The 19,732-nt window shown below is 42.1% G+C and overlaps 2 protein-coding genes across 4 annotated transcripts; one reads left to right on the forward strand and one right to left on the reverse strand.

Moving 5' to 3' along the window:
* Positions 1–916: 916 nt before the first annotated feature.
* atxn7l2b (ataxin 7-like 2b) lies at positions 917–10,137 on the forward strand. Its single transcript, XM_022205350.2, has 9 exons — positions 917–1,045; positions 1,622–1,690; positions 1,778–2,093; positions 3,855–4,090; positions 5,632–5,714; positions 5,871–6,082; positions 6,351–6,528; positions 7,627–7,748; positions 8,869–10,137. Exons 1-9 carry the CDS (start codon positions 949–951, stop codon positions 9,629–9,631), a joined length of 2,076 nt encoding a protein of 691 aa, XP_022061042.1. The 5' UTR covers positions 917–948; the 3' UTR covers positions 9,632–10,137.
* Positions 10,138–12,269: 2,132 nt separating this feature from the next.
* amigo1 (adhesion molecule with Ig-like domain 1) lies at positions 12,270–19,726 on the reverse strand. 3 transcript variants are annotated; one of them, XM_022205349.2, is made up of 2 exons: positions 19,171–19,726; positions 12,270–17,820 (listed from the first exon to the last, which is right to left on the reverse strand). In XM_022205349.2, exon 2 carries the CDS (start codon positions 17,712–17,714, stop codon positions 16,182–16,184), a length of 1,533 nt encoding a protein of 510 aa, XP_022061041.1. In that variant the 5' UTR covers positions 17,715–17,820; positions 19,171–19,726; the 3' UTR covers positions 12,270–16,181. The 3 variants fall into 3 exon arrangements, with proteins under 3 accessions (XP_022061041.1, XP_051805518.1, XP_051805517.1); XM_051949558.1 differs by lacking the exon at positions 19,171–19,726 and adding an exon at positions 19,007–19,098; XM_051949557.1 differs by lacking the exon at positions 19,171–19,726 and adding an exon at positions 18,589–18,975.
* Positions 19,727–19,732: the final 6 nt, after the last annotated feature.

Raw genomic sequence — 19,732 nt, forward strand, 5'->3', positions numbered from 1 at the left:
AGTGTATTAATTGTAAAAATAAAAAATCATAGAAACCATACACAAGTTAGATATTGTTGAACTCACTGTATGTAATCTTTCTTTTTAATATTCCAGTTTGCATGTCATGTATTTGGGGTTTGTGCTGTTGCGCAGATGAAGCAAAAAAAATGTGACCACATCAGCAGCTTTGGAGAGTTTTGCAGCAAATCTAAGGAATCTGAGGCAATTAAAAAAGCAACAGAGATTTTATATCACATTTTACACGCATCGTCTGCAGTCACATTGTGCACATTGTTTGTGTTTTAGTGCCTTAACTATAAAAACAAACAAAAACAGAGAAGGCTGGATAATATTGATATTCCCCAATATTGAACTTGCTGTATGTATTCTTTAATCTGCTTTTACAATCTGTACATTGTTTGTATTTTAGTATATTATTTATAAAATAAATCAATAAAATCATAGAAACCATACACAAGTTGGATGTTGTTAAAGTCGCTGTATATAATCTTTCCCTTCAATATTCTAATTTGCATATCTTTGGGGTTTGTGATGTTGATCAAATAAAAAAGAAAAGAAAAGACAACATCAGCACCTTTGTAAAATTGCAGGTTGGGGTGGAAATCTAAGGAACCTTAGGCAATGAAAAAGTAATAGAGATTTCATTTCACGTTTTATATGCATGGCCCACAGTTAGTCTGTGCATTGTTTGAATTTTATTGTGGTAATTGTAAAAAATAACAAGAAAAATAAAAAAATAAAATTAAACATGCTGTATGTAATCTTTAATCTGCAGTGATAATATGTATATTGTTTATGTTTTAGTGTGGTAATTGCAAAATAAATATATTTTTTTAAAGCTGATGTATTTCCTCTGTTGTTATTGGGGCGCGAGCACACTGTTCAGGATGTAAAGGGTTTAGCGCGGCTGCGAGCTTTGTGACGCGTGAACGCGCAAGAGCAGCAATGGCCGCTTTGGATCGGCGAAATCCTAATCTCGACGACTTTGTCGGATTAAACTGGAGTTGTTGGGCAGACAGGGTGAATATTTCATCGTCTGACGGTGAGTTCTGCTCTTCTGCCCCACACACAACGTCCACCGTGTTAAAGTGTCGCGTTCGCTCATTTATTTTGTGTCACATTCACACTGAGCGGCATAAAGCGCGACCCAAACAAAAGACCCACTGGGTCCTAGTGCAGGAGGTTTGCTAACAATATTAACCGGCAACAAATAAAAGCATATTTAAGTCATTATTTCTTTGACTTTGGCTAAATAATGTGGCACAAACGCCGCGTGGTAAAACACAATGCTAGCGGCAAAATGTTGAACCTGTAAATTCCCAGCTAGCCAAACAGTCACGTCAAAAAACAACAGTAAGTTACTTAAAGGTTTGTCCGGTTTGATAACCAAACAGCAAAATTACCCAACCAACCAGCTAAAAGTGGACCAGCTAGCAAGGAAGCAGATACTAGTGCAGAGATTTCTGAATAACTATAACACTGAGGTATAAATCCTCCTCGAATCATGTTCCTGTTTTAACTCAGCAATGCCACTCACTTAAACAAGTAAACCTGTTTCTTAAAGAAGCTACAGAAAAGATTTGGTCCAACATTTCATGCTGACTGTTTGTGTCTGCAGCTGGGTCCAGTGATGAAGACAACAAGAATGGGATGAGCCGCTCAGAGACCATGACCCTCAGGAAAGAAGGTTAGGAGTGAACCTGAAACTCAACAACATTCACTATCACCTCAAGGATGCATTTCATTCAACTGCTCCTCCTGTTCTTTTCCTCAGATATGCATACCTACGGCCACTGCCCGGCACATGATGACTTCTATCTGGTGGTGTGCAGCCACTGTGGCCAGGTGGTGAAACCTCAAGCGTTTGAGAAGCACTGTGAAAGGTGGCACGGTGCTGTCGTGAAGAAGAGTCGCCAGACGTCTGCTGTGGCACCTCAGCAACGACCGCTCTCCGGCCGGGCTTCTGCTCGGGTTTCCTCTGGTACAGAAAAGCAGAAGGGTGGCAGATGTCACGAGGGCAATGCCGTGTCCTCAGCAGCATCACCTGCCCACCAGCACAGACCTGCTAAAGCCCACCAGGACACAGCGAGGTACAGTTTACGGTTGTTGACTTGATAATTAGAAAATATGTGGACAACATGTGGATTTGATACATGCTGTACTTAATTTTTAGTGTCTTGTATCCTTGCTATTTCTTTGCTGCTTTGTTAAAACAGCACCAGGAGACATAGATGTGAAAGCATCATGTTCATTAGTAGCACTGAGGAGGAAAAAGCACCAGTCACATAAAGCTTTAAAGGCATTAGAGGAGATTTACTTTCCTACGACTTTGAACGTAGCATGCACATGCGCACATACAACCTCTCCCTCACTCCCCTCTATCCTCCCCCCTCTTAACATTTACGAAGAAACGCCCCCCTCCAGAAACTTGCGTAGGAGTCGTGAAGTTGTCTTTTACGGCTGGGTCCCCCTGGATCTTTATCTGCCATTATGTAAAAAAAGATGAGCAAAACAAGTCGCCAGCTAACTACGAAGCTATACCAAAGCAACACATACAGAAAACACGTAAGTCCAAGGCGTACGTAATCTACGTAACTAGGCCTGAGCCGGAAGATTTTTGATTGACAGGAAAGGGAGCAAACCAAACGCCTCGGTCCGAGCGCGTTGATTGGCTGATGTTTTTCAGGTCCTGCCATGTCCACAGTTATTTTTTTTAATTTTTAATTTTTTTAGAAACCATACATACAAGTCCACTTAAGGTCAGTATATTCATTTTATGTGAATCAGACAAATTAAACAAAAAAAAACATCCTCCATAATGCCTTTAAGTAGGTCTTGTGCAAAATGATGCTGTTAATTTATAAGTTCAGTATGTCGGTGACCCAGCTAGCACGACATAAAAGAACACAAGGCTTAGACTTAGACAGACTTTATTTATCCACAGAGGGAAACTGTTGTTACAGAAGCTGGGTATTCAACAAGGGGGTAAACAATAAGACAACACAAAGTATTAGGGTCATGTCTAAAGTGAAGCTACCATAAAATAGAATAAAATAATATAAGAATATCAAAAACATAGAAAGAAAAAGTAACAACATATACAAGAGTGATACAGAAATGTGCAAATGAGAGTGTGCTTAGATGTGCAAATGACATAAGTAGGTACAAATGAGTTTAGAGATATGACGAATGGTGTTAGAACTTAAAGTGTCCAGTATGTAGAGTGGTTTCATCAGAGATAGTCCTTTTGTGATCTGCCAGATGTCGACATATTAAAAAGACTTAGTGCTGTTGGGAGGAATGACCTCCTGCATCATTCTGTAGAGCAGCGGGGTTGTATTGGTCTGTTGCTGAAGCTGCTCCTCAGATTGTCCACAGTTTTATAGAGGGAGTGGGAGGTGTTGTCCATGATGGCCAGCAGTTTGGCGGGCATTCTCTGCTCCACCACCTCTTCCAGGATGACCAACTGACAGGCAACAACAGACTAGGCTTTCCTGATGAGTTTATTCAGTCTGTTGGCGTCCTTCGCCTTGATACCTGCGCCCCAACACGACACAGCAAAGAAGATGGCGCTCGCCACCACAAGCTGATAAAACATCAGGAGCATGCGGTTGCATACATCGATGGACCTGACCCTTCTTTTAGACAGCCTCTGTGTTTGTTAACACAAGGCTTTTGGGTTAAGGCTGCACTGGCAGTTACACCTAAAATTCAGAATGTTGTTCAATCTGATCCAAGTTAGAAGAATTCCTTTTAGTTATTATGTCATTTGGGAGCTGCAGGGTTTTCTCACATACTTGTCTTAATTACATGATTTTAATCAGCTAATTCCAAAGTTTATCTTTCTGCAGTTTATCTTCAGTGAAGTTCCCAGAGGAAAACCCTCCCCTCCAGCATCACTCCTCCTCCTCTTCCATGACTCGACCCAGCATCCCTCCGTGGCACTCGGCTCCTCTGCCCCCTGGCGACGGTTCTTCTGCCACATCTTCGTCGCACCGACCCTCCGTGCAGAAATCTGCAGCCGGGCAGAACGCTGAATCTCTGCGAGAAATGAGAACCTACAGTCGGATTTACAAAAACACCAACAGTAAGTGCTTTACTAATGTACAAATTACAAGAGTGCTTTTGATACATCATCTGACTGTTTCTTCACCTTGTTCCTTCTTCTGCTAAATGTCTCTAAGCTAGGGACAGATGATTATCTTCCTTTCCTGGTGTCATGACTGATGTTTGGCATTTTTCTGATTATTGTTATCAGTAATGTGTAGACAGATTATCGATAAATTAAATGCGGTGCTTCAGGTCTGATGCAGCCTCTTCTCTCCGTCTGTCGTCGCTCTTAGGTCTCAGAAATGTCTCTCAAGCAGCAAAACTAAAGAAGAAACACAAGCCGTTGCCACAAACCAGTAAATTAGCTTCTCTCACAGTGGCTAAGGCTACGCTAACAGATAGCAGCTAACCTAGAAGGCAGCCACAGATTACCCTGAAACAGAGTCTGGAAAACAATAATTAATGATGCTTTAAGATCCTGACCTTAAATTAAAGTGATAGAACAGTGAAAGATGAAGAAAATGGAGTAGAACAGCAGACATAACTCAAGGAGACAAACTAATCAATCTCCCATATAAACAGAGGAGATAATTTAATTACTCCTATTTCTATTTTACATATTCAGTTATGGTCATCCTTATAATGAGGAAACATAGTTATGAATACAGGTTCTCTGTTGTCACATGCTTTTAAAATATTACATGTAATATATGTTCCAAATATCGGTTATTGGTCGATCCCGACTCTAAGCAAAAACTGTCCATTCAGTGTCTAGATTGAGTGTATCATACGTCTGTATTTTGATTATAATGTGACTGTATGGATTATGGTTGTTAGAGAATTGATAGGCAATGTGTGCTTCCAAATTTCATTCTGGATGATCTGGGTAAACTATTCAATTATTCTTCCTCCCTGCCGGACCAAAGCGGATGCTGGTCTCGCCTTCCACAGACAAACACTTTTAAAATTCCAAGGCGGAAATGCTCACAGGTTCAACCCTCCATTTAAAGGGCAACCCAAGTAAAATACCCAATCATTGCGAGGCCTCTTACGGCAGCCGACTAGCATTTAATACCAAAATTCGTAGATTTGATACTACACAGACGGTCATTCAAAATCTTACAGGTACAGAATCTCGTCAAACTTGGACATGGCAGTTTGCAAAATTTATTTAAAAATTTGCACTTGCCAATGTTGCCGTTTTGTTGAGATCCTGTTTGTGGCGCTAGTTTGTTAGGGAATTCTGCCAAGCCGAGAGAGGAATGAGTGATGTGAGCACTGGCAGCATCACTTCTGAGGATTCTCTTCAACCTTGGGTATATATTGAGTTGGAAGGAATTCCACATTGAGATTACAACCCAGTATGGAGACAACTTGTCCACTCTGTAATGTCAGACTAAATATCGAATCTTAACCAAGTCACAGCGGTTGTCTCTCTTGTGTATCTTCTTTTGCAGCATCTGCCTTTCTCAGGTTCATATTAGGGACAGAGAGGGCCTGAATGTGCCCCCAGCCGTTGGACTGTCTTTGTCCTGCTGGTGCTGACTCACTGTCTTGTTTCCTTTTTTTCCCACATAGAAAAAGAATGTGAGCTGAACAAACCCTGCAGAGTTCTGGATCCAGAGAGGAAGAAGCCGAACAGCCGGGAGCTCACATGCAATGTAAACTTTCATCCATATTGGAACCATTAACTTAACTGTTGTTCATCAGTAACACTTAGAACTCTTTTGTTTGCAAAAACATGGCAGACTTTATAATTTATTGTGGATTAAATGTAGAATCTTCCAATTGTCTCTTATGGTGCTTTTTCTACACAGACTGATTCCTTCAACCAGCAGCAGAAAACATCAGCAAAGACTAAAACCACTGATCAGTTGGCTGTGGAGAAGACCAAAGCCTCAGGAGGTCTTGAAGTGGAGCAGCTGCTTGACAAATCAAAACACAAAGACAAACACCTGGACGCTTTTGAAGAGAAAATAACAACTCAGGGCAGTAAATACAACTTCAACAGCAACTGTCACATTGTCAGGTATGAACTATTTTCATGAACACAGTTAATCTAATTCACCTAAATTCCTCTAGAGATTATCCCTGGAAATGCAGCAGATCTCTAAATCATGAACTAATATGAACAAAGTTACATGAACGGGAAAGAAACCTATCTAAACAAAGTAACAGCATGTTGTAAAACTTCAGGCAGTCAGCAAACCATTTCTTCCCATGTGTTATATTTTGCACCAGAATGATTTGACCCAGGGCAGTAACACTGCTGTTGTGTTGATCCGTGCTTCACGCAGGTCCAGGAATCCATCAGAGAGCTTTCTGGAACAGGAGGGCAACAACACTGTGGAGGTAGAGGTACAGCCTCCGTACCCTTTTAACCAGAGCCTGTTGTCAAGTGAGGACAGTGAAGAAGAAGCGCAGGAAGAAGCCACAGAGCTGCCTGCTACACCCTGGCATCCCAAACCTCTCGGGGTGAGTGCAGAAACATTCAGAGGTACAGTAGCAGCAAGTACAGGGGGTCCTCAGTTTATGGCGTCATCGATCTACGGCGTTTCGTCGTTACGTCAGACCTGCTTATGTGGAACTAGCTGACGAGCGGAGTGGATGAATATGTCATCATGCGGCGCTATAAGACGGCTTTATTTAGATTTGCTGGTTGTAGCCACCTTGGATTGTGCTACATTCGCTAACTTTTTGCCCTTCATTATGGCTCCCAAGAGTAAGTCAGACTCTTCTGATGGCAAGCTGTCTCTATGGAAGTGAAATTAGATCAAATAAGACGCTTGGAACAGGGTGAAACGTCGACAAACATCGGTCAGGTTGTATAAATGGTGCAACATATTGTAGCGACCCTCTGTGTTGAATGAGTGAGACTTCATCTGGTTCTCTGGTCGTTTATTGAACCTTCACACAGACTACTGTGGGCCGTAGCCAACACCAAAATAACTAGAAAACTCTTTAACTTAGCTCCAGAATTAGCCATTGTTCAGAGCTCTCTCTAGCTCCACACACACACTACTGCTGACTGTCAGCCAATCAGAGGTGAGCTAACTAAACATGGTGCATTCACTGACATTAGGTTAATCTGGAACTGAACAATAAACATTGAAACATCAACAACAGCATCAATATCAGTCTGTTCCAATATTCTGTTATCTTCTTGTAAAATGATTCATACATGCATGAAAGTCGTTGGTATTCATGACTTTTCTGAAGAACTGATCGATATCGTGATGCACATAGAGGCTTTGTTTACATTTTCGTTGGAGTTCCGACTTATGGCGAAAATCAACTTAAGTTGATCAGTAGGAGCAGAACTCCGATGTAAGTCGAGGACCCCCTGTAGATGGATGGTGTTTAAAGATAATATTGTATGACTGTTTTAAGTGGTTGTATGGATTTAGAGAGTATAATGCACAGAATTCAGTAATCCAGTATTTCAGCTTCTCTCTCTCAAAAAATCCATAAATGTATTTTAAAGTCCTTCTTGTCGGTAGGGTAAATGTACACCTCTGTAAACTCTCAGTAGAAGTGTGTTGGTGTTTATTTCCGGTTGTTTCTGTTTTGCAGCTATGCACTTTTGGATGTCGCACACTGGGCTGCAGCATCTTCACATTTGACCGGCGTTTGCACCGCCTGCGGTTCGCCCTCAGCGCCATGTTGGAGCGTCATGCCAGCGCACACTTGTGGAAGTGAGTATTGCTGCTCCGTGCTCACAGTAAGTGTCACCTGTTTGTGCCCAGTGAGGATGTTCTAGTGTTTGTCTTTGAGATGGACACTGAATCCTCTGCAGGGATTTCTAAGTCAATTAGTATCAATTACTCTCTAAAAAATGCATCAAACCTTGGTGTTGCCTAATCACTGGCATTTGTTTGGACAGTGTAAACATCAGCTTTGTTCTGACAGTTTCTGACTTTGCTGGTGGATTGAAGTAAAGTTGCACAATTCTGGCCTAAATGCTAATCATGATTGTTTTTGATTAATTTCGAGATCATGCTTATTCATGTATTTTTAGAGACAAAATGTTTTTATTGCACTTTCAGATTAATTAAAGCATGCACCTCTGACACTTTCATTTTCTGTTACATTCCTGCTAATGTGAGTTGGAAAAAGGTTTTGTCGTCACAGTGCATCAGCTAAGAGGCAAAAATATAAATGAAACACCTCGATTGGTGATTATTTGCTTCTTGATAGATGCGACAACTTACCAAAGTTCCCTAAACACAGGCTACAGTGGAAGCGAGCTAGGCCGCTGTGCCCAGAGAAGCCTCTAATCTCCACTGAGTTATTGTTGCTCAGGTGACTAAAAATTGCTTTAAAAAGAGAGGAATAAAGGGTGTTAAAGTCAGATTTACCGCATTGAAACCAAGGGATTTTATTCACATGGGCTGCTTTCTATGAACCGAGCATATTTTACATCTAAGTGTTGATACTGACATTTGGTTAATTGCACAATCCTACATTGAAGTGTTAAGGTACATGTTTGCATCACTTGTCAGACTTAATCTCAGAAATTAAACATTTTAAGACGATGGTGAGATTGATTGTAAATAGACAGACTTGAGAAAGACTTCCAGTCTATTAAAAGTGGCAAATTTTAGAACCTCACCACACCGCTGTTCAGTCTTAGTCATTTTGAGATAACGTTTGGAGGATTCAGCCACTGGATGATCTGTCTCTTAACAAAGTGAAGCAGCATCTGGTCCACCAGAACAATTAGGGTAAGTCTATTTAAGTTGAGGGGATTTGTTTTCATTTCATTTGTGTGAAGTGCAGCAGCTTAATCAGTGTGTTTTCTCCATTAACTTCCAGGAAAATGCCTCAAGTATCATCAGGTCTCAGGTCGCGTCATGTCGCACCTCCAACCATAGGAACCCCTGTCAGGGCTGGCGATAGACCCTCCAAATCCACTGTCTCTCTCTGCCTTGAGTCTACCTCACTGGGACAGCAGGAAACCAAAAGTAGTCAGCAGAACTCTCACATTACCAAACCGCCTTATTCCTCCACCTCTGCGAGCCTCGGGTCTGGTAGGCAGCGCAACCCCGCTGAGCGACCCAGCAAGGCTCAGCTGAAGGAGGTGGAGCTTATGCAAGATGCAAGTGCAGCACACAGAGCTGCCAAGCTGTTACACAGCGGTGAGGACAAATCCTGCAGATTCATCAGGGATCCCCCCCTCCACGAGAAGAGCCAGCCTCACGTCCCCTCCTCTCAAGGACCAGCCAGCAGTACTTTCTCACACGGGAAGAAGCCATGTCCTCCTCTTCTCCTGAAGTCTGCAGAAAGACAGTTATCAGTTTTAGAAAAGTGCTCCCCTCTGCCTGCACCGACAAACCGCTCTCCTCGCAGCAGAGCGAAGCCTCCAGCGGTTCAGCAGAAAGTCGGGAGCTTTGACCACAGGGGTCCGGCCCAGAAGCGCAAACGCAGCAGTGAGTCCCTGCCGCTCAGCTCCTCGCTATCCAGAACCACCAAGTATAAATGTTTGTCCTCCCCTTCCCGTTCTGGCCTTGTTTCCTGGAAGGGAGAGAACATCGAGGACGTGCTGACTTGGGGCTTGGAGAAAAGATCAGATCCTTAAAAGAACCTTTTGTGAAATAGGCTGCACACCATCAGTTTTATTATGATGTGGATTCATTACCCCCAAAAAAAGACATGAGTGGAATGAACATCTTGATTTGAACTCAACTGTGATTTGCTTTTGAACAACAGTAGTGACGATTGTTTACGCTCATCTTTGCAGCCAACAAAGAGGCCAGCCTTAAAAAGACCACGTGGAGAAAAGGCCCGCTGAAGGCTGCAGCTGCTGACAGGACAGTGTGAGTGTTTGAATGTGTGTTTGTGTGTGTGCACGTCTCTTTGTCCGTGTTTATTTATCTACACTTTTTATGCACAAGTGTCAGGAGCAAGTATTTGTATGCACATTACTGTATTTGTGTATTATTGCAAAATTTTCTATTTTTCTACAGGACTAAATGTCTGAGTTGAATATCTGTGTAAGAACGTCAACATACCTCAGTCTGCTCATTATGCTGCTAATCTTAAGACATTTCATGGCAGAATAATTAAAAATTCTTGAATTTTCAATGCCGTCTGCTCTGTTATTCCACAGTGGGCCTCCTCCATGAAAACCACATTTCTCACATTATAAAATATGTGCTAGGAGACACGAGATCAGCAGGTTTGAAACCAGGTTTAGGCTTCATACTTTGTCAGCTTGTGGGCTTCTGTGTCATTACACAATTAGTATTTCAGTCGAGGTTGAGCTGGTGTGCTGAGCTGCAATGTGAGGAGAGAAGCAGGGACTCCAGTGTAAATAAAGCTATGATGTAGTTACATCTAAGGCAGGAAGAAGTAATTAAAATTGAAATAAAACCTTTAAAAATGTTACACAATGATGAGTTTTTAATCAGTTCTCATGATTGTTTTTGTATCTTTGTGTTGATTTGTTGCAAGATTAGAAAAGAGTTCCTGGTTTTTGCAAACAAATTTTAGGAAAATCAGTTCAAACTTGCTTATCGGTGTGTCAGGTGTCTTCAGATTTTCTCTGCTGCTGCTGAAAGAGTTAACAACAGCACCAAATGACCTGGTCTCCCGAGCTGTTTTACTGGGTTATTTGTTGGAAAATGGCTAGATTGACCCAGCTAAGGTGCAATTTTGAGTTTACATGATTTAACCCTTCTGGTGTCCTCATTCACAGGCACCAAAAACTGTTATTTCCTTGTCCGAAAAAATTCCCCAAATCTCTGAAAATTTGCAAAACCTTCAGGACAAATATTCCAATAATTCCTTAAAAGTTTTATTTTTAAAAAATCCTCCAAATTTGGCAAGAAAATTCTTGTAAACATTTTCAAATAATGAGTAAAATGTTCTGAAAATATCCAAAATGATTCCATATATAACAGTAAAACTTCTAATATTTTCTTTAAGAACATTCACATAAAAATCAACCAGAATCCAGCAAAATTCACTGGATTTTGGTTGATTTTTTTGTGTGAATATTTTTTAGGAAATATTTTTAACATTTATTTTTTTCCACCAAAAAATGTTCAAAGATTTCCCAAAAATGTTGAGAATGTGGACAACAAAAGTTTCACTGTGAAAATATTTTTTTTCTCAAAACTTTCAAACTTTAAAACAGGCCAATTAGGGTTAAAATATGAAAGTAGTGTGTTTGAAGGTTTTTTTTCTACATCATTTTCAGCTTTCTAACACCAGATGGTGCCATCCTATAAATAAAATTAGCAGCCAGACTTGGTAGGAAGCGTTGTTTTTTGCTGTTTAAGCAGGTACACAGTATTAAGCTACATGTTTGTGTGTGATGCAGTCATGTAACGCCTGCACACCTTCTTCCTTGGTGCTCTGTTTATGACATTAAGGTGACTGAAAAAGCATTTTATGTATGCATTGGTGCTGGGTGAATAATGCAATCCAGAAATGTCTGGATTTTCAACACAGTTTAATAGCATTGATTGATCCGTGTCTTTTGATCGGATAATAACTTCCCCCTACATTTTGTACATGTTTCTGCTGGATCTCTTCGTCAAAAACAGTTCCATATGGACACAACTGAGACTAATTTGTTCTTTTCCTGCAGCTCATATAGCTATATGGACAGAGGCAAAATAATCTGCATAAAATTGTCAGCTTCTGTATTGGTAGTTAATTCTAGAATGACTCTTAGTAGAAGATCCTACTAAATGTCAACATTTACATAGAGTAGTGCAATGCTTAACTTTAACACTAGATGGTGGTAAGTCATCAATCATGCTACTCAAAGAACCTTTAAGCCATTTCCACTAAGTTATATAAACACAAGTCCTACATAAACCGAAACATTGTGTTGTAGTGGCAGGTGAACTGAACAATGAACTGAGGTTTCTTAAATCTATTCAGCATTATAAATGGTTAAATCTAGCAGGGAGCCTATATATGACACCCTCCATCTGTGTAGCTGTGTTCTGCCAGAGGGATGGAAAGATTCAGTCCGTTACGAATCACATTAAATTCATAGCATTATGTATAAACTATCCCAAAATGGTAATTCTGTATTGACTGTGACAGCAGTTCTAAACATTAGTCACAGTACTTCTGGCAAAATGTCAACTGTCCATAAGGTACCAGACGCACAGCTTGAGATGCAAACAACTATTTCCTTCTTCGAGCCTATTTCTGACAAAAGTAGGGGACGGCAGTAAAAATGGAGGCAGCACAAAGTGTAAATCTCAATCGTTTTATTAAGTCAAATGGTATATTTCAATATTCTTTTTCTTTAATGCCTACTGGTTTGCACCCGTCCTGCAGTCAGAGAAGCTCTTAAGCGTACCATGCAAAGCCGTTCCACTTTCGCTGTGAGACCTTTCAGCTTTTCTGGCAGTGACCAACAATCTCATCTTTGAAGCAGTGGTCAATAAACTTAGTGCTTCTAATGCTTTTAAAAGCTCTCTTTGTGTCCCGCGGACACTTGTTTGTAGCACTCGGTTAAAGCAGCAAGCTTTTAGCCTCACCACCTCATGGATGTTCCCGTAATTGCTACTTCATAGTCAGATGAATGGAGATGGGCGCCGGGCAGTGAGAGAGCGCTCTCCTCCCTAATCTGTGAGAACCGAGTTAATGTACCGTTACAGTAAATAGCTAAGGGCCTGTAAACTGCAGAGATCTCAAAACCAAACATTGTGCCTTTTTGATATATTGCAAATATGGAAATGCAATCACGAGGTTTCACATCATATCACACTAGAACTGACAAAGTCCTGAGAAGATTGAATTTAAACCACCATCTGTAAAGTCATTCAGAGCCCCTTGTTATATTTGGATTTATCTTGATTTCCCTATAATAAATCTCTGGCTCTTTTTTTCTTAAGTTATTATTAGAAAAAGTTTTTTACAGACAGAAAACTTGTTGCTTTAATCATCCCAGAGCTCCCTTCATGATCACATGTGACATCCATCTGATAAAGCACTGTGTTTGTTTTTTAAAACCGATTATGGCTTCATGAGTAAAGTCAAACACTGGCTGAATATTACTGGTGGCTACATACTCACTGCCCATCAGGATGTATCATATTCAGGTCAAAACTGGCACTCTTCCCATGCAGGTTTTTTTTTTTTTTTTCGATACAGGATCAAATATATTCTCTGTTCAGCCATATTCCTCACCTGCCAAGTGTAAAATACATCCTCTTTCGATAAAAAAACTTACCCCAACCCTGCTTAAAAAATAAACATTTATGTCAAGACTTGAATGTAGAGACAACTAACAGCAGCACAGCGGCGGACGAAATGCAAAATGAACAACATCGGATTATACAAGAATACAGCCATTACACTGGTAGAACATAGTAGTACACAACTAATCAATACTGAACACAGAAAGTGAGTCTCATTACATATATATACTGTATATATAGATATATATAGGAAGGCAGATTTGCTTTGGAGAGAACGCAGCCACTCTTCTCCTGCATGTTGGGACCTTTGCAATAGCACTTTTTCTCTACACAGAACTGCAACCACCCATTTAACTGGACTGACACTGGGTTACTGCAGGGAAAACATAATCCACAACGACCCGGTAATTTATTGTGCTACTCCATCGCCGTAATACCTGTGTGTGGTTTTAGATTTTGGCTTCTCAGCACGTGTATTTCAGACTCCAGAGGGTAAGACTTCAAACCGGGATCCCTTCAAATGTGACAGATTCTTGGCCACCTGTGACCAGTCTGCGGCGGTGCTAAATGCGGCTTCATTTGAGCGCGTCGTGGTATTTTTTCTGCTCTCTAAGTCTGCACCTGGTATTCCAATGTGTGAGAAAGCGGAGTGATTCACACACCACCTCTCTGATGAGTGTGACTTCCTTTTCTCACCCACACAGAAGATGCTGCGGTGCGCACGGCAACTGTGAATATTACACCAATTTTTGCGTAAAAACTTATTGCACCCAATAATGTGTGCATGTTAATATTAGCAGAGCTAGCATACTCAACTAACTATCAAATTAGATTGCAGTGCTTTTTGAACGCAGAGATTCTTGCTTTAGGCAGTACTTCCCGACCGTATGACTCAGCTCGAGTGCAAATGTTCAATGAAAGCCCGAGGCGTTTCCCTCATAAATAAACTGCAGACTACTTAAAGGGCATCACATTCATGGCCTGATTGAATGATTGCTTTTGAATTTAAGTAAGGGCAGGCTCATAATGGCAGAGGTACACAAACAAAGCAAACACATCTGGGCTGAACTGAGGCTGTCAGTGTAGAGGGAGCCAGAGAGAAAGGCTTTGTGCTGCTGTGACTCATGATAACACGCTGATCCCCTCCACCTCGGTGAGACAAAGACATGGAAAGCAGGGGGAAGCTACGTCCCATCAAACGATGCAATTAGCGTTTATGCCAGACTAGCCTTGTTGTATTACGACGTGAACACAGTTTTCTGAAATTGCTCTTTCGTGTTTATGCAGGGACACCGTCTCCTGTTTTAATATTGTTAATGAAACATGTGGCGCATCAGTTTTTGCATGTTGAATTAATTTTACCATAGATTCAATAATAAATGCTGAGATAAAGGGATCATTTCAAAGACTTCAGGTCCTCTGTGTTTCTTAACTCTTTCCTGCTTTCCTGTCAAATAATGTGCAATGTTATTCATAAGCTTAGTTTTGCGGAGTAACAGTTATTTAGAATCTAATGTTTACCTGCTAATACAAACTAAATCATCTTCTAACTAACACAGGGCAGAACAGCTACATTTTAAATGTGACACTGAGAACAGGAACTGTTAATCCGAGCAAAACGTAAGATCAGATACTTCAATCTACGACTTACAAATACAAGTTTTTTTTTTTTTTGTACATTAAAAATATCCCAGGATTTAGTTTAAAGGTTCCAGTTGTGATCACTGGCTTGATATTTACTTTCCTGATACTAAAACTCGGCCCAGAGGAGGAGTCGGACTCGACAGCAAATGTCACCTCAGTGGACGACAAACAGAAGCACGCTGGTCCTTGTAAGGACTGTGGCACCTGTGTGTATACAGAATTCAGACAACATGTTGATAATTAGTCAATACAAAATATTTCCCTGCACCTAATGTGTGTCTGTTGGAGGCGTTCCAAGTTTTTTAATTGCGTAAGGCTGCAAAGGTTTCTTTTGGATTACACTGTGGATGTGCAGGAGCTAAGAGGCAACTGTTTTGTTCATTTAGGAACAATGATCTGCCACAAGCTGGTTAGCAATTTTGTACCACAGATCTATGTAAATTTATCCCTTAACGCGATGAAGGAAAAAACATCCGTCTCCTATATCACTGTACATGACTATGACTACGAATCAGTCTGATTAAATTTGTAACTAAGACTCAACTATGAAGTAGGATGAAAACGACCTTCAGCTGGTCTCTGAATACATTTGTGCTACTGCAGTCTCAAGGTACATGACTAAACATCTGAAGAATTCATTTTCCCTCCTCTCTCCCACTCATGTAGATCAGTCTAAAATCTCTAATGATGTGGTTTGATGGCATGCTGTTTCACTATAGATGACTCAAGGTTAATGCCACACAGCCTGGTGACGTCAGTCTAAGTCTCTTCATATAGGAGGGGTAAATGTGCCTATGCTCTAATGTTTACGTAAGATGCAATCTATTCTAATCCTTCTTAATAACTATAATTATGAGCCAGCCATGGTTTCAATACATATATTATGAGTGAACTATTATGTTTTTTTTTTCAAATCTAATTACAACCTGTGCATTTTATCGTATGCATTTCCCACACTTTGCAGTTTAATGTATCACTTCCTGAGTGCTGATATCAACAACATATCGCCTACGTTTTACTCTCATAAGACTTCTAGTTTCCACTGTCCATGTTCACTGCCATTCCTTCACAGTATGAATATTAAGTGCTACTGATTAAAATGCTGGAAAAGTTCTGTCTATTGTCCTTTCTGACAAGAAGACAGTTTTTGTTTTTTTTATTCCCTTCAAGATTGTTCTTTCCTCTTGCCAGCAACCACAGATGAACGTCCCTCCACCGTGTACTTCCACTGTCACAGTTTACTTTAGCTAAAACGTGGCTCACGTTGTACCGCGTACATCCAGTCATGTGGCGTCCGCTGTCTGTGCCAGTCTCATCTCAGACCACCATGGGAGTGTCTGAGAAGACGGAGCTAATGGACTCTGCTACTGACTTCTTCCTCTTCCCCTTCATAAGAGAACCAGCCTCTGCATCCATATCGTCGTCGTCCTCGTCCCCGTTGGGGTTCAGCTTGCCGTTCTGGCCCTGCAAGTCCTTGGAGTCTATGAACGCCACGTGCCTGTTCAGCTCAGCCTTGAGCGCTGGGTCCTCGTGAGTCGGTGTCACGCTGAGCATTGAGGAGTGGATACTGTCCTCTCCTCGATTCTTACCCTTGTTGGGGCAGCAGAAACAGCGACATGGCGTCAAGTAAAGGTACATAAGCACCAGCACCACGCTGGCCAGGCAGCCCACCAAGGTGGTGTAGCCTGTGTTCAGGGCCTCCCCGCTGCCATGCATGGTGAAGTTGTGAACCTTGAGCACCAGATAGATAGTCTCATTGAAGGCCTCGCTCATGGCAAAGCAAGTGTAGGTCCCCGAGTCCTCAGACCTGACTGATCTGATCTGCAGAGTCCCATCTCTCAGAACTTTGGCTGTCTGGTTGCTTCCAGATACGACCGGCACGTTACCAGGCATCGTCCAGGTCTTTGACATGTCCCTGTGTTTGGTGTCGCAGTTAAGGGTCAGTGTTTGCTCCAGAAATGCCTCGTGATCTTCCTCTTTGAATGTGCTGCAGTTCATATTCTCACCACTGAGCTCAAAAATGCCAACTTGTTGTTTTAGCGGACCAGGCAGAATACACGTGTAGTCGTCTTTGAAGTCAATGGCAGAGTTGAGCTTTCGAATGTACCAGTGAGCGAGGAGTGTGTAGAGATCACAGTGACACAGCAGAGGGTTGTTGTGGAAGTAGAGGCCATTTTTAAAATAGGCGGGGAGCACCTGGAGCTCATCGATGGGCAAAACCTTGATCCTGTTGGAGGACACGTCCAGGAGGCTGAGTTTCTCCAGGCGGGACTTATCCTTTACCAGCTCGACAGGGAAGCGGGAGATTTGGTTCTGGCTCAGGTACAACTTCTGCAGGTTCATCATGGTGATAAAAGCTGCCCGGTCGATCTGTGTAATCTGGTTATTGTACAGCAAGAGGACCTCCAGGTTGACCAAAGGTTCAAATATGAACTCATCCAGATGCTGTAATTTGTTTGAGGACAGGTCCAAGTAGCGCAGGTGCTTCACATATATGAACGCCTCCGAGGAGAGGAAGTGGAGACCGTTGTGGCTGAGCAGGAGGTTGTGGAGGTTTTGGAGCTTCACCGGTGTCCACTCGGATCGCAGCCGTGTTATCTCATTGTAGCTGAGATCCAGCACAGCGGTGTAGAGCGGCAGACCAGTCGGGACGGTGGTCAGATTCATCTTGGAGCAGCTCACTATGTTGGAGGCGCAGATGCACGTCTTGTGGCAGTTTAGCGCAGATCCAGCTGCATCTGGAAGCCAGAGCAGAGCCAAGCAGAGGGCGAGGAGCAGGGCCCATCTCTGACTCCAGTGAGGTAACGCTTCCAACAGGCTGTCACCTGCTCTGGTGGAAGGCTGCAACATGCTAGCAGTTGTTTCTAAATCCCAGGGAGGTTCACTACGATCCCATTCTCAAAATAAAGCATGGAGGAGCAGCTGGAGGACTCCCAGGCACATTGCTGATCGAAGGCTGAAAAAAAACAAACAAACAGAGATATCATTTTTTTAGCCAAACAGACCGTAAACACAAACCTACACATTCATGTGGTGGAGGAGAGGTATTCAAATCACAACAATACCACGATGGAAAAAATCCTGCATTTAGAAATGTATTTAAAGACACAAGCTGTGATAGATAGAAACGTAAATAAAAGGGCCGAGCCGCCGCTACAGTTTAAATCAGTCCAGCTTTCCATCGCTCCCTCATTGAATGACGGATCTCTGAACATGGACAGTAACCGCAACAGAGGACTGATGCTGATTCTGCTGCTTTCCAGTGCTGCTTGTTTACATCAGTGACGCTATAAAACACGCCTGTGTACAAATATTGTTGACCCAAATACAAATTTTGACTATTTTTCTGTATGTAAAAGCCTGTTATTGACTTTAAAAGATTTGCTGAGGTTGACACAAAATGGAAGTATTAACAAGTTGCCTGTTATATTGTACATACCAGTGGTGGAAAATGAAGTATTTAGTAAGATCCTGCATTTAAATGCACCTTTCTGAAGTATTTACATTTTTTTATACTCACTACAATCTACAGGAATAAACTGTACTTTTTATTCCACTATATTTCTTTCAAAAATCCATTTACTTTGCAAAATTTGTCAAATAATACAAAATATAGTCAACAAATAAATAAATACATTTTCAGTAAATACAATCTATTAATATGCAGTATTCTGAAACATGCACTGCTGCTTTTAGTGCTTTAGGTACATTTTGATGCTCATACTTTTGTACTTTTACTGAGTATTTCTGCTTCTTCTTCCCCCTCTGCTGCAGACTGCACTGCACTCAGTAAATGTCCTTCCCGCCTCTGGACAAATGTGAACAGTCAGTATTTCATGCACAGTAGCTCCTCTCTTTCTCGCGCTTTTTCTTCCTCACGCATCCACTGTACAACGGCACAAAGTTTCCCCGCTGCTCCGCACCGTGCGCGTCCTCCTCAACAGCAAACAGACACCCGGTACTCACGCTATAACCCATGTGCACACTCACTCCTGGAAGAAAGGCATTGATTTTCCTCCTCTTTCCATTTCCTCCCCCTTCTGTCTCTCCCTCGCTCTCCTAATGTCCCTGACTCGCAGAAAAATACAGCATGAAAAACAAAGAAATCCAGCATAAAATGACTAATGCATGCACACGTTTACGTTTTTCCATATATTCTGGAGTGTCCTTGGCGGGTTTTTATTTCCTGTGGAAGAGCTGTGCAAACGTTGCATTGCACCAATTCTGTGGAAAAACAGAACGGAGCACAACATGGAAACGTGAGCCGAGAAGGAGGAGGAAGAGGAGGAGGAGGAGAGACACTCACCTTCACCCGGAATGCAGAGACGCTGGCTTTCATTAAAACAGCTCCCCGTTTGTTTACAACGTTGCTGCAAAACCACACACAGCAAATAATAACTGACACTCTTGTGCGTGTCTGCTGCCGAGGACAGCGGCGGATGCGGGGAGGAGGGAGAGCTCCGGAGATCTCCTCGCCAAAATAATCCCGCTCCACGAGCACATCCAACACCCGGCGCAAAATTACGCAAAAAGAAAGATTACGTAAAGAGCAGACAGCGCACGTCTTTTAACTAACAACCATCGATGAGCGACCTTGTTTCAGCTTCACTGTCTCATTTCAGAACCCGCCGTGGACACGCACGACCCCCGCACGTCCGTCTTTTGCAGATATCTGGCGCATCTCGAGCAGGTCCGGCTCTCGTCTGCTCCCATCAGCAGCCATGGAGATAATTAAGAATGAGCAGTCTGTGGCTGACAAGCTTCCTGTGGCTCCTCACAGGCCTGCTGCTGTCCGCTCAGAGCTGCTGCTGCTGCTGCTGCTGCAGTGGTTGACGTGTTTTTTAGCGCGCTCCAAGCCAGAAGGCGCT

This window comes from Acanthochromis polyacanthus, chromosome 6 (genome assembly GCF_021347895.1).
Source record: "Acanthochromis polyacanthus isolate Apoly-LR-REF ecotype Palm Island chromosome 6, KAUST_Apoly_ChrSc, whole genome shotgun sequence".
Lineage (NCBI taxonomy): Eukaryota > Metazoa > Chordata > Actinopteri > Pomacentridae > Acanthochromis > Acanthochromis polyacanthus.

Bases quoted from the DNA above. Each gene is read 5' to 3' on its own strand.
- amigo1 (XM_022205349.2), bottom strand. From the start codon at position 17,714: ATGTTGCAGCCTTCCACCAGAGCAGGTGACAGCCTGTTGGAAGCGTTA.
- atxn7l2b (XM_022205350.2), top strand. From the start codon at position 949: ATGGCCGCTTTGGATCGGCGAAATCCTAATCTCGACGACTTTGTCGGA. The intron at 1,046-1,621 runs GTGAGTTCTGCT...TTGTGTCTGCAG, and splicing joins GAATATTTCATCGTCTGACG to CTGGGTCCAGTGATGAAGAC. The intron at 7,749-8,868 runs GTGAGTATTGCT...ATTAACTTCCAG, and splicing joins GCCAGCGCACACTTGTGGAA to GAAAATGCCTCAAGTATCAT.